Genomic DNA, 14,054 nt, shown 5'->3' on the forward strand with positions numbered 1-14,054 from the left:
TACTCTTTGTACTTCTCTAACTAACCTAGTATGAAATGCTGAGCATGTTTTAACACTGACACGCAAAGTAAAAGCTACTGGTCGTTATTAACATGAAGCATACACACCACAATGAAGCGAGACTACCCACTAAGCAGGCGGCCAGCCCCTCTGTGCATGGACCTTAAGCTTCCAGCGCCCGCAGTATGAAGGGCACTGGGGATCTAAGGCCCAGGCAGAGCTGTTGTATTGACACTGCCACCAGAATCAGCCAAAAAAAGGGAGCTTTATTCATAAGAAGGAAGACTAAGCAGGCTGAAGACAATCTTTACACTCCTCCAGGGACTATGCCTTTAAATACAGGCTGAAAACCTAAGAAGTACGTCCAAAGACGACTTAGGAATAAAATTTACAGCCAAGGTTTAAGGGATAGAAGTATATCCCTAACCTCTGAGGGCTGCTGATTCCTATATAGAAGGAATACCATACATTCCCCAAGGGAAGCTGCTCTGCTTTTAGGGCTGAAATACTAGGTCGAGTTTGAAAAAAAAAAAAAACACCTGCTTAATGAGTGGACTTTTAGGTCAGAAGTCCTTAATTACCTGGTAGGTCTTCAGTCTCCCCGAGTTGCCAGCCAGCCAGTGGACGATGTCCCTGGAGATAACATACCCCGACCCACATGCAAAAGCGGGGTATGCGGGGCTGGGGTACTCTAGCTCCTGCCACTTCCCAGTCCGGTCAACTGCCCAGTTCAGTCTGAAACTAAGATTGAAAGTGAGCCGGCTTCTGTTGTTCGGATGCAGGTCGTACCTACCCCTAGCTAAGCCTGAGTCCTTAATTGACACTACAAAGGAACAGGTTATAGGAGCAAGGAAAGAGAGAGGTTATTATTTTAGTCTTAAGGAATTTAGTATTTAGTGGTGTTTTTTATATAGAAGACTGATATGTTAAATTCTCTCATGGAGTTTCTGAATCATCTTGCATAGATATATTAAAAAAAATAAATGAAAAATAAATCACCACTCCATATTTAGAGACATAGCAAATGGTTTCAGAAATGGATCATACATTTAAGGAACAGCAGCTTCTAATTTCAGTAGTACTTGTAGGGCACGGTGATAAAAGTCACGTTAATTTCCCCGCTTCATTACATTAGCCTGAGATTTTCCATTTAAAAGAGTTGTTTCCCCTTTAATTGTAGATTAATGAAACATAGTAACTCAGGAGCCTAACAGGGAATTTCTATCTCAGCCCTAGTTTTTAACTACATGTGCTCAGTACATGAAACGAACATCGATGCTAACAATATTTAACTTACTTTCCCCACCAAAAATTAGGCCCGTCCAGATTCTTGAGGGCGATTCTATTAAAAACAGCTTCCAAGTCTATATAACAGTCGTCATCCGTCTTTAGCAACAGATCAAAGCTGGTTGCTTCCACAGTCCTGTTGGCGAAAAGAGGGATACAAAGTCAGGGCACCCTTCCAATATCAAGAGCACCTGCCTTCAGGGGAGATGGATGCTGCCATGTTAGCAGAGTGGCCCAGCAGGCAGCACCGGGCCAACCTGCAAAGGTGTTAAGGAAAAGAACACAATGGAAAAGAAGACGGAACGTACAATCAAACGCTTCTTAGGCCTTGCGCAGGTCAGGCCAGCATGTCTGTTAAGCAGCAGAACTTTGCCCCTTGCATTCCTAACAAGAGGCCCAGGGTGAGGGCACACGTGCCTTTCACAGAACAGCGGCACACAAAAGGATGTGTCCTCTGCTGCTGTCTGTACTACACTCAGGCGCTTTATGGTGTTTAAAAAGCTGAGCGAAACACTGAAATACCTTTTCCCTTAGAAGCGATCTTCAGTAATTCAGCCATCACAGATGACCTTCTGGAGGGCACAAGAGGGTGATTTCATTTATCTAGACATTAAAAAGTATATAATGGCAACTACAGACAAAACTGACTCTTCAATTTCACACTGCCAATCCCTGCACCTCTTTGTTAAAAAACCCAGGCTTGATAAGTAAGAACCAGTAAGATGACAGAAATTAGAACTAAAGAAGTCTGGAGAAGAAGTTTCATTAGGTCACAAAATGGTGAATTTTAACAACAGCTCCACAACCGAAAGCATAACCCGATGTTTCTAAAGTTTTATTTTCAGTTAACAGCAGAAGATATACATACTATTTACTTGCTACTCAGAAATAAACTTCCATGATAAAGGACACTGATGGAGCCCCTGGATAAAGATGCATGAATAACAAAGATGTCTTTTACAGTGTGGAGGGTAGCCTGGGGACGAGTGGGAAGCGGGCCTGGACACACAGCTTGTTAATAGGTCACTGCAGTGTCCTGGCAGAGACTAAGATCACAGAGATATGCAAGCAGAAAAGACAAAACCTGAACTTCCACCGTTGAGAATCAGCTCCCTATGGAAAGCCCTAGACCTCCGCAGTCCTGATCTCCACCACCTGGACCTCCGTTACCTCTCCTCACCGCTTTAGGTCCTTGCCTTGGCCCCGCCAAAAGGAGCCCCATCAGTGGCCTCAAGCGAAAAGAAGGTCCTTCTTACTACAGCTGTCAAACTTAATCCTGGTATTCTGGGCATACCCACACTTCCAACTCTTATTTATATCTGCCCTCTAACCACAAGAGGACTCCAAAATTATACTGACTTGCCCCAGCTATGAAAGGACATAAATGAATTTAACTGTCTACCCCTCAGGACCAGAAGTTGGTAATTTCCCATGAGCAACCGAGAGGAACAGAAGGGACAGCCTTTGGGGCTCATCAAGCAACAAGCTCTCTGATAAAGTTTAAAAAAAAAGACAAAGGATGTGAGTATACTTCATGTGTTTGATCTGGAGAGAGTTTGAAGGTTTTCCATCTACAGTCAGGGTAGACAGTATCAGAGGCTCAACAGAAAGTTACAAGACTCTAGAGTAACTTAGTAATATTAACAACTACTTGTATTCAATTAATAAGTTACTATATACTTATTGCTGGTATTAAAAGGAGTTACAACCAAGACCCAAGAAATACTGGAGGGTCTGGGAAGTAACAATATGGTAGACTCTAAGGGTTGTTGAATTTCATCTTATTAAAGGTTTTGGAATCAGGGCAGGTAGTTTTTCAATGAGTGGAGGACAGAACAGAAATACAATGTGGATGTTCAGCTGAACAGAACTCAGATCAGTAACCTGGGTGTGAGTGACTGTAAATTGGAGATATTAGGTGAGTAGGGATGAAAACCACTTTCAAACTCACTGATTTTCACCTAATGTTGGCTTCAGACAACTATGGAAACGCAGGAATGACTCAAAGTGAAACATCTTTTACCTTGCTTTTGATTAATAGCACTGACATTATGGATCTGCTAAGAGAAACAAGAAGGCACCATTACAGAAGATGAGTCCTCACAAAGAAGTAGGGTATGATAGATCACACCGCAGGCGCTCAGGGCTCTTAGGTTAGTTTGTTAAAAAAAAAATCTCAGTGGTTTGATGTTATTGATAAACTGCTTCTACATCAAAAGAAAAATAAAACAACACCTACCCAACATTTTTAGAACATACCATCTATAGAAGTTCAGTAGTTTTGCAGGAACATTTCGGTAAGTGTCGACAACATCCACAAACACAATGTCATCATAGAGGCTGCTTTCTTCCTTTAGTAAGGCATCCTCTTCGTGGAGATTATGTATGTGATCGAGAAGTCTTCGAGGGCGAGAATGAAGGGTTTTTAAAAGAGCATCGCCTTCTAAAAAGAGAGAGTTGGAAAAAAGAGCTGCTGCAAGCTTAAGACCTAGAACTTGTGACATCATCACACTAATACTCCTCCCAAGGCAAGCTAACAGAAAACGTTTGCAGGAATTTTGAGGGAGGGAAGCCAGGGTTTCCACACACTGTTGGTGGGAGGATAAACCGAGGGGCTCACTGTGGGGAGCAATTCAGCAACACCTGGTTAGGCTGAAGGTGTCTGACTGTGTGACTCACTAAGTCCAATTGTAGATACATTCCCAGAGACGTTATTTTACACGCTCACAAGGGTATTTATGGCAGCACTGTTTGTGACAGTGAAAAATGGAACCAGTCTAAATGCCTACCAGTGAGAGAATGGCTAAATCATGGTATATTCACATAATGGGATACAGCAGTTAAAAAAATTAACCTGCATAGCAGCACTCCTCACAATAGCCAAGACGGGAACAACCTAATGTCCACTGACAGGTGAAGGGGTAAAGATATGGTACATATATACAATGGAACACTACTCAGCCACAAAAAGAATGATGCAGCCATTTGCAGCAACACGGATGGACCTAGAGATTATCATTCTAAGGGAAGTAAGAAAGCAAACGACAAGCTCCACACAGCATCACTTATATGTAGACTCTAAAAAACAGTACAAATGAAATTATTTACAAAACAGAAACATTTGCAGACATAGAAGACAGACCTGTGGTTGCCAAGAGGGAAAGGGAGGAGAGAGTGGGACAGACTGGGAGCCTGGGGTTAGCAGAGCAAACTATTTATATATAGAACAGATAAAACAACAAGATCCTGCTGGGTAGCACAAGGGACTATATTCAATATCCTGTGATAAGCCACAATGGAAGGGAATATGAAAAAGAAGCATATATGTTATATACATACACACATATATATCTAACTGAAACACTTTCTGTACAGCAGAAATTAACACATTTTAAATCAACTATACTTCAATAAAATAAATTTTTAAAAAAATCAACCTGATCTTGGATGTTAAGAGGAACAGCACTAAAAAAATAATGCCGGGTAAAAAAACATATTTTGCCAATTGCTATACATACTACAGGTATAAATTATGAGATACTTGAATCAAAGCTGTATGTTATAGGACTTACGTACGTATGTAGTAGAGAGTAGGATAGTTAAGACTGGGAAGGATGCACGTGAGCTTTAGGACTGGTGTCCTCTCTGAGGGGAGCGGGAGGGGCAGGGGTAGGAAGTCCTAGGAGGGAGGGGCTTCTACTGTATCTGAAATGCTTCATTTCTCCAAAAAAAAAAAAAAGCAAATATGAAAAAATGTAAACATTTATTAGTTCTAAGCAACAAGGACATGAGTGTTTCTTAATAGCACTATTTCTGGATTATCTATGCTATTCCATAATAAAAATGATTACCAATGTGCTTAAAAGACATCTTAATTACCATCTCACAAGCTAATGAATCATTAGTCACATTTGTGCAAGGACTGTCCTCAAATAAGGCAGCAATTCTTTCACTGGCACAGGATTTTGTCAACTTAGAAAATCTCTGAAAAATGACCAATGGGTGGCTGAGCGGTGGGGGAAGGAAACTGAGAAGTCATTTCAGTGCTCCGCTCTGTAACTGCAGACAGACTGCAGCACGGGCTGAAGACCTGTTTCTGATCTCCGCCTCTGCCACTGTCTGCGGGATAGTGGACACACTGCACGTTTCTGGGCCTCAGCATTCTCATCTGTAAAAGGGGGAGCTGGACTAAGTCTGTGGTTCTCAGGAATGCTTACGGAATACAGATTTCTAAGCCTCAAGCCTAGAGAGTCAGCGGGGCCCAGGAGTTTGTATTTCTAACCTGTGACTTCCTGTAACTTTGATGTAGGTGGACCACAAACAACCCTTTGAGAAGCACAGGCCTAAATGGTCCTGGGTCCCTTCTCAATTCTTACTGTAACATCCTGTCACTTTAAAGGTAAGGATAAATATACACAATTTAACACTTGAAGGGAAGTAGAAGTGTTATAAAATTATGGCAATAGGAAAATGGTTGGTAGTAAGAGCAGAAATTAAATACAGGCTTTTTCAGTAACAGATTGTACACTTGGGCTTACATTGCATATATCTGGAAACTGAGTATACTATCTGTTTTAAATCTGACCATCTGTCTAGGTGCTATCTACAAGAATCATACAGTTTACAGCCTCTCAAACTTTAGAGGCATCAAATCCATCTAGCAAGCTTGTTGAAATACAGGTATCTGAGCTCCAATCCTGAAGATTCTTAACTTTCTAACCTGAGGCAGGGCGTAGCCAGAGATGCTAACACCCAACAAAATTTGAGAATTTGTGTACCACGTGATTCTTTTAAAACAGCACATAAATTCACAGATTAAAAAAAAATTATAGTTAGCTTTTCAGATATATCCAGTACATGAGAAGTAAAATCTATTCATTCTAATTCCTTTATCCTAAAATTCCTAATTCCTAATTCCTTTACCCCAAAATTCCTAATTCCTTTACCCTAAAAGAGAGATATTTCTCTCTTGTCTGAAAGGAATTTTTCTCACCCAAACCTTAATCCTTTAGCCTCAGAGAGAAAATTTAAGATAAACAGTTGTTCAAGGCACAGTAGCTGCTCTCTGTAGAAGAGCTCAGTGCCAGAAGTCTAAAGGGCCCCTCAAGTTTTAAAGTCTCCTGACAGTACAGAGTTGCCACAACTGGTACAAGAAAGAAAGTCGCGATGAGTCAGATGGTGTGCACACCTGTGCCCGCCCCCAAGTGTGAGCTGTTTTATGAACCTGGCCTCCTGACCTGAGTTTTCCCCAGGTGACCCATTAGCCAGTCTCTGGTGAGCTAAGTTGATACCACCCCTGGCAGAGTGGTCTCATAGTTTTATGAAAAATCTCTGGACTAAAAGATCCCTAAACTTTATATCTCGATATTTAATGGCAAGTTTGTGGGCAAAACCTATGTAACTATTCTGACTTTCCCTTAGGGGTGATATAAATACTATGAGGGAACACTGTATAAATAAAGATCCTAGAGGAAAAATAAGGCACCACAGCCCATTCCCATCTTCAAACTACATACAGTGGCCTCAAATAGAGGGTTCTGTCCCATCCTCAGTCCTGCACATTAAAGGAGTCCCCCTGAAGAACTGCCTCTCAGAATATGGACTCTGCTTCACCTCAGGGTGACTTCAGGGGAGCTGGGTTCAAATTCTCTCATAGGAATCCCTGATCCTCACAGCTCTGAGAAATCAGACAGGACCACCATCGGGCCTTTGTTCCGTAAGTGATGCTCAGGACAAGTGACCACCACCAACAGCATCTTCAATAGCTGTTCTTAGGGGTCACTGATGCAGAATCTCAGAAGTTCACAAATGTGGGTATTTCCAGAAGCATCACCAAAGACAAACACAGCGACTCCTTTTTGAGGGTGATAGAAATGGTCTGGAATTAGTGGAGATGATAGCAGAATCCAGGATATACTAAAAAGTCTGGAATCAAACACTTGAAAAGGATAAGCTATATGGTATGTGAATTATCTGTCAATAAAAACTATTTTTAATAACTAGAAAAAAGATTACCTTTCATGACTAAAGTATGAAGATGAAGTAGGTGAGATTCAATATGCTTTTCAACTTTCAACCAGCTGACTTACCCTGAATAGCGTAAATAAAACCACCTGCAACTCCCTCCACACCTTCCATGAATTCATGAGGCAGGGCACCCTCCCCAGTCTGAAAGAAACGAGAATAGAAGTGCTTGATGCTTCATGACTAAAAATACATTCCTTACGCTTGAAAATTGATTTTGCAAAATTCATAATGTGACTTCATGGTGCATGAATCCATCTAAGATGCTATCAGGATATCAGCATTCTACTTTTGCTATTGTTAATTATTACAGTGTCCAAGATAGGTATACCCAATAATCTCGAGACTGGTGTTCAGAATTCCAGCTTACACAGAATCCCATATTCTTGAACTTGCTACCAACATTATTACCAAAACCAATGTTATTTTACATCCTCAAACACCCACACTTAAAAATAAAATTACAATCATGTACTTGGAGAATGCCCATGAGTTCAAACACACAAGGCACATTTTTAAAGTGTCTGCTACCATACAGTGACGAGCCCTAAGCCAACAGCTGAACCAGAGGAGCCCTGCTGACTAATGATGTTGACGGTGCCCAGAGATTATTGTGCCAACAGCCAACAACAGTCCTGTCTACCTCTCGGCTTTGGAGGAGCAGCTGTTTTTAGACATATGCCTCTTTTCACCTCACAGGTTACCCAAGGCCCTTGCTTGAAGTGAGGGGCTTCACCTTGGGTATTACACCCCAACTTAACATGTCTACCAGCTGCTGCAGGCTAGATCAGACTGTCATTCGTCAGCAGCTTTACAGCATTTTTTCTACATACTCACCCAATCAAGAGGCCTTACTGCCTGCCTAGTCCTTTTGTGAACAGATCCTTCTAGCAGACCTCTACTGTACAAACTAATGCGTTAAGCCCAGTGGAGACACAAGTGTTCTGGAGTGACTGAGGTCAATCACCATTTAATTCAAGAATATGATTTATAGCTGAATGTGGAAAGAATTCCTAGAGGTGAATGCTACTGCTTCAAACTTTGTCATTCCACAAAAGATTGCACACTTTTTTTCGGAGGGTGGGGGAGAGTTGGTTTTTTCTTCTTTTTAAAAACTGCACACACTATACTGTTTTGGCTTGTTTAGAACTTGACAGTACTTTATTAACTTCTGTCTAAAATGTCACATCTTGGCTTTTATTTTGCCTTTGAAAATTTCCTGAGGTTATTACTTGCTGGCAAGGGAGCAAGGCTTAGGAAAACTTCCAGCTCTGCATTTATGATGAAAACCTTTATTTACACATGGGTTCCTTAGAATAGGCTCCTAAGCAATCAGTTTTGTGTGTTTTTTTTCAGTTAGCTGAGTGTTTAAGCTACTGTTAACCCTCCACAAGGCCTCCTGGTGGCTCAGATGGTAAAGAACCTGCCTGCAATGCAGGCAACCCAGGGTGAATCCCGTGTCGAGAAGATCCCCTGGAGAAGGGAATGGGTACCCACTCCAGTATTCTTGCCTGGAGAATTCCATGATAGAGGAGCCTGGCCGGATATAGTCCATGGATCACAAGTGTTAGTCATGACTGAGCTTTCACAGCCCTCCACAACCATACTCATTCCCAAAGAAGATCATGTGAATCTTCACCTTAAATCTAGCCCAAATCTCAGAAGTAAACTGAGTTCTGTGCAATCAACTGAATAGTACAGAATTCTGTCATGTTTTGCATATTTAAGTTTCACACACAGAAAAGGAGGCAAGAAATTCAAGGCACTTGCTTTGAAAATAAGGAAAACCCCTACAAATCCATAAAACACTATATTAAGTAAAGGACTTTTCATAATCAAGGATGAGATCCTAAACATGGCCTACAAGGCTAAGGCTGTAACTACCCCTGAATGTGTGGCTCTGTCTGTCTAAGGCCTGTCTCCCTCACTGGACTGTGAATCCCCCTGGGGGACAGTTATGGGTCTCCCAAGAAGGTGCTTGCCTCACAACGAGTATGCAATAAATGCTTTCTGAATGTGTAATAACAAACCTCATGGTTTTCATTTCAAATTCAAGGAGTCATTTATGTGAATCAGGTTAATATTTAATGAAATGTACTAACCCCGTGAATTTAAATGCCAAGTGCTTTCCTAATCATTAGGCCAGAATTCAAGGAGAACAATTCTATGACCATACCACACGATTTCTTATTTATTTTAAGTTCATCATTTTAAGTGTGCTTACACCTTTTTATCACCCTACACTTACTCTGAGAAATCTGTTTTAACTTTTCAGAAAATTTGGCAAATGAAAAAACCACAAAGACCAGCAATATAAGTGACAGTGAATATTCAGTCTTACTTTCTAATACTTTTATCTATAGTATTGTAACTGACATCATACTGTTAAGTGAGACTGTGAATACTCTACTACTGAGTAAGTGAACTTAGAAAGATGTTAACCTAAAAACCAACGAGAAATAAAACAAACGTCCTAAATGCACTAATCTTAAGGCAAACTGTCTACGAAGGTTGAAGCTATAAAATCATAGAACATTTGAGTTTTTCATCTTTTACTATGGCGACTCAACAACACTTTCTATTACATACATTCTAAAACCTAAGATTCATTGTTCCATAGGAGTTGGTGTAAAAGTAAACTTAAAAACATTTTAAGATTTTAAAAATGCTAAGGTATGCTAAACAACCTAAAATGAAACAGGAAGGGCTTACAGTGATGACTCTGAGAACTCCTCCTCCATCGTTGACTGTCACTTTGTGGAGATTCCTTGACACAAGGCCTTGGAGGTCTTGGCTCTCCCACACGATTGTACCTTCAAAGCTCTTTTGTAGAAAAATGAACACAGAGTCAGTTTCTTTATTGCTGTCATTTCGGTCTTCAGTAAGTTTCTAGGGAAAGGTTTATTTTTCTAAGACACATCAGTTAAAACTTATTGGGCACGCTAACACACCAATAGTAACATTTAGTGTATATCTTGGAGTCTTTTTATGCACATCTAAATCAACACTTTCAAAGACCTCTTTTTGACAGTTTTACATGCTGCAGTTCTGTCATTTCCCACCGCATCAAAGGCATTTCCTTCTGTGACTTCAGCTGCTACGACTGCTCTTTTTCAAGGGCTTGTACCAATGCCACAGAGTGAATGCATCCTGAGTCACTCCGACATCTCCCTACTGGCACACATTCAGTTCAGTTCAGTTGCTCAGTTGTGTCCGACTCTTTGCGACCCCATGAATTGCAGTACACCAGGCCTCCCTGTCTATCACCAACTCCTGGAGTTCACTCAAACTCACGTCCATCGAGTCAGTGATGCCATCAGCCATCTCATCCTCTGTCGTCCCCTTCTCCTCCTGCCCACAATCCCTCCCAGCATCACAGTCTTTTCCAGTGAGTCAACTCTTCGCATGAGGTGGCCAAAGTACTGGAGTTTCAGCTTTAGCATCATTCCTTCCAAAGAACACCCAGGACTGATCTCCTTTAGAATGGACTGGTTGGATCTCCTTGCAATCCAAGGGACTCTCAAGAGTCTTCTCCAACACCACAGTTCAAAAACATGAATTCTTCGGCACTCAGCTTTCTTCACAGTCCAGCTCTCACATCCATACATGACCACTGGAAAAACCACAGCCTTGAATAGACGGACCTTTGTTGGCAAAGTAACGTCTCTGCTTTTTAATATGCTATCTAGGTTGGTCATAACTTTCCTTTCAAGGAGTAAGGGTCTTTTAATTTCATGGCTGCAGTCACCATCTGCAGTGATTTTGGAGCCCCCAAAACAAAGTCTGGCACTGTTTCCCCATCTATTTCCCATGAAGTGATGGGACCAGATGCCATGATCTTCGTTTTCTGAATGTTGAGCTTTAAGCCAACTTTTTCACTCTCCTCTTTCACTTTCATCAAGAGGCTTTTTAGTTCCTCTTCACTTTCTACCATAAGGGTGGTTTCATCTGCATATCTGAGGTTATTGATATTTCTCCCAGCAATCTTGATTCCAGCTTGTGCTTCTTCCAGCCCAGTGTTTCTCATGATGTACTCTGCATAGAAGTTAAATAAGCAGGGTGAAAACAGACAGCCTTGACATACTCCTTTTTCTATTTGGAACCAGTCTATTGTTCCATGTCCAGTTCTAACTGTTGCTTCCTGACCTGCATATAGGTTTCTCAAGAGGCAGGTCAGGTGGTCTGGTATTCCCATCTCTTTCAGAATTTCCCACAGTTTATTGTGATCCACACAGTCAAAGGCTTTGGCATAGTCAATAAAACAGAAATAGATGTTTTTCTGGAACTCTCTTGCTTTTTCGATGATCTAGCGGATGTTGGCAATTTGATCTCTGGTTCCTCTGCCTTTTCTAAAACCAGCTTGAAATCTGGAAGTTCACAGTTCACGTATTGCTGAAGCCTGGCTTGGAGAATTTCGAGCATTACTTTACTAGCGTGTGAGATGAGTGCAATTGTGCGGTAGTTTGAGCATTCTTTGGCATTGCCTTTCTTTGGGACTGGAATGAAAACTGACCTTTTCCAGTGCTGTGGCCACTGCTGAGTTTTCCAAATTTGCTGGCATACTGAGTGCAACACTTGCCCAGCATCATCTTTTAGGATTTGAAATAGCTCAACTGGGATTCCATCACCTCCACTAGCTTTGTTCATAGTGATACTTTCTAAGGCCCGCTTGACTTCACATTCCAGGATGTCTGGCTCTAGGTGAGTGATCACCCCATCATGATTATCTTGGTCTATCTTTTTTGTACAGTTCTCTGTGTATTCTTGCCACCTCGTCTTAATATCTTCTACTTCTGTTAGGTCCATACCATTTCTGTCCTTTATCGAGCCCATCTTTGCATGAAATGTTCCCTTGGTATCTCTAATTTTCTTGAAGAGGTCTCTATAGGAGACGGCAAGAGTGAACATCAACATTCTAGGAATCAGAGAACTAAAATGGACTGAAATGGGTGAGTTTAACTCAAATGACCATTATATCTACTCCTGTGGGCAGGAATCCCTTAGAAGAAATGGAGTAGCCATCATGGTCAACAAAAGAGTCCGAAATGCAGTACTTGGATGCAATCTCAAAAACGGCAGAATGATCTCTGTTCATTTCCAAGGCAAACCATTCAAAATCACAGTAATCCAAGTCTATGCCTCAACCAGTAACGCTGAAGAAGCTGAAGTTGAACAGTTCTATGAAGACCTACAAGAACTTTTAAAACTAACACCCCAAAAAGATGTCCTTTTCATTATAGGGGACTGGAATGCAAAAGTAGGAAGTCAAGAAACACCTGGGGTAACAGGCAAATTTGGCCTTGGAATGTCGAATAAAGCAGGGCAAAGACTAATAGAGTTTGGCCAAGAGAACACACTGGTCATAGCAAACACCCTCTTCCAACAACACAAGAGAAGACTCTACACATGGACATAATCAGATGGTCAACACTGAAATCAAATTGATTATATTCTTTGCAGCCAAAGATGGAGAAGCTCTATACAGTCAGCAAAAATAAGACCGGGAGCTGACTGTGACTCAGATCATGAACTCCTTATTGCCAAATTCAGACTTAAATTGAAGAAAGTAGGGAAAACCACTAGACTATTCAGGTATGACGTAAATCAAATCCCTTATGATTATACAGTGGAAGTGAGATATAGATTTAAGGGACTAGATCTGATAGATAAGAGTGCCTGATGAACTATGGATGGAGGTTCATGACATTGTACAGGAGACAGGGATCAAGACCATCCCAATGCAAAAAAGCAAAATGGCTGTCTGGGAAGGCCTTACAAATAGCTGTGAAAAGAAGAGAAGCGAAAAGCAAAGGACAAAGGAAAGATATAAGCATCTGGATGCAGAGTTCCAAAGAATAGCAAGGAGAGATAAGAAAGCATTCCTCAGCAATCAATGCAAATGAATAGAGGAAAACAACAGAATGGGAAAAACTAGAGATCTCTTCAAGAAAATCAGAGATACCAAGGGAACATTTGGACCCTATCAAATACCTACTAAAGCAATGTGAGGCATGTTCTGGTGTAAATGTTTATTTTCCCCAATAAATCTGTTTTTTTTTTTTTTTTTAATAAATCCCCAATTTTCTGTATGACACAGGGAACCCAAAGCTGGTGCCCTGTGACAACTAGAGGGGTGGGATGGGTTTTAAGGTTTTAAGAGGGAGAAGATGTGTGCACCTATGGCTGATTCATGTTGATGAAAGGCAGAAAAAATTACAATACTGTAAGTAATTATTCTCCAATTAAAGAGATGAAATTACTAGGACAGTAACAGATATTTTATACGCATTTCGGCACACATGCCAAACTCCCTGTCATTAGCAATTTATAAGAATGCCTAGTTTCACTCGCCTTTTCCCAGTATGGGATATTAGTAAAAGAAGAGAAGTTTAAGCTAATTTAGCAGATTTAACGAAATGATTTTTTAATTGGTGTTTCTTTTGACTCTGGGGAGAGGTGCCACGTGGCATGTGGGGTCTAGTTCCCTGACCAGGGATCGAACCTGCACCCCCTGCAATGGAAGCATGAAGTTTTAACCACTGGACCACCAGGGAAATCCCTGTTCCTTCTGACTTTTAATGATGTGTATCAACTACACCGTCTCTTCTGGGAAGTGCCTAGTCATGCTTCTTTACCATTTAACCACTGAGTTTTATATATTTCTTATTAGTCTGTATGAGCTTGTAATAAATTACCTTAATCCTGTAATATTTTATATACTATTTGTCCAGAATTGTTTGCCA

The 14,054-nt window shown here is 41.0% G+C and overlaps 1 protein-coding gene across 2 annotated transcripts in view; it reads right to left on the reverse strand.

The window, feature by feature from the left end:
- The window catches only part of B3GALNT2 (beta-1,3-N-acetylgalactosaminyltransferase 2), a 62,926-nt gene that overhangs the window by 3,860 nt on the left and 45,012 nt on the right, over positions 1 to 14,054 (reverse strand). Inside the window, exons 6-10 of one of the 2 annotated variants that reach the window (XM_069571590.1) lie at positions 10,024 to 10,134; positions 7,377 to 7,455; positions 3,547 to 3,730; positions 1,298 to 1,423; positions 582 to 741 (exon numbers count right to left, since the gene is read on the reverse strand). In XM_069571590.1, coding sequence (XP_069427691.1) covers positions 582 to 741; positions 1,298 to 1,423; positions 3,547 to 3,730; positions 7,377 to 7,455; positions 10,024 to 10,134 — 660 coding nt within the window. The remainder of the gene's footprint in view (positions 1 to 581; positions 742 to 1,297; positions 1,424 to 3,546; positions 3,731 to 7,376; positions 7,456 to 10,023; positions 10,135 to 14,054) is intronic. The other variant, XM_069571591.1, reaches the window with a different exon arrangement.

Source organism: Ovis canadensis, chromosome 25 (assembly GCF_042477335.2).
Source record: "Ovis canadensis isolate MfBH-ARS-UI-01 breed Bighorn chromosome 25, ARS-UI_OviCan_v2, whole genome shotgun sequence".
NCBI classification, from domain to species: Eukaryota; Metazoa; Chordata; class Mammalia; order Artiodactyla; family Bovidae; genus Ovis; species Ovis canadensis.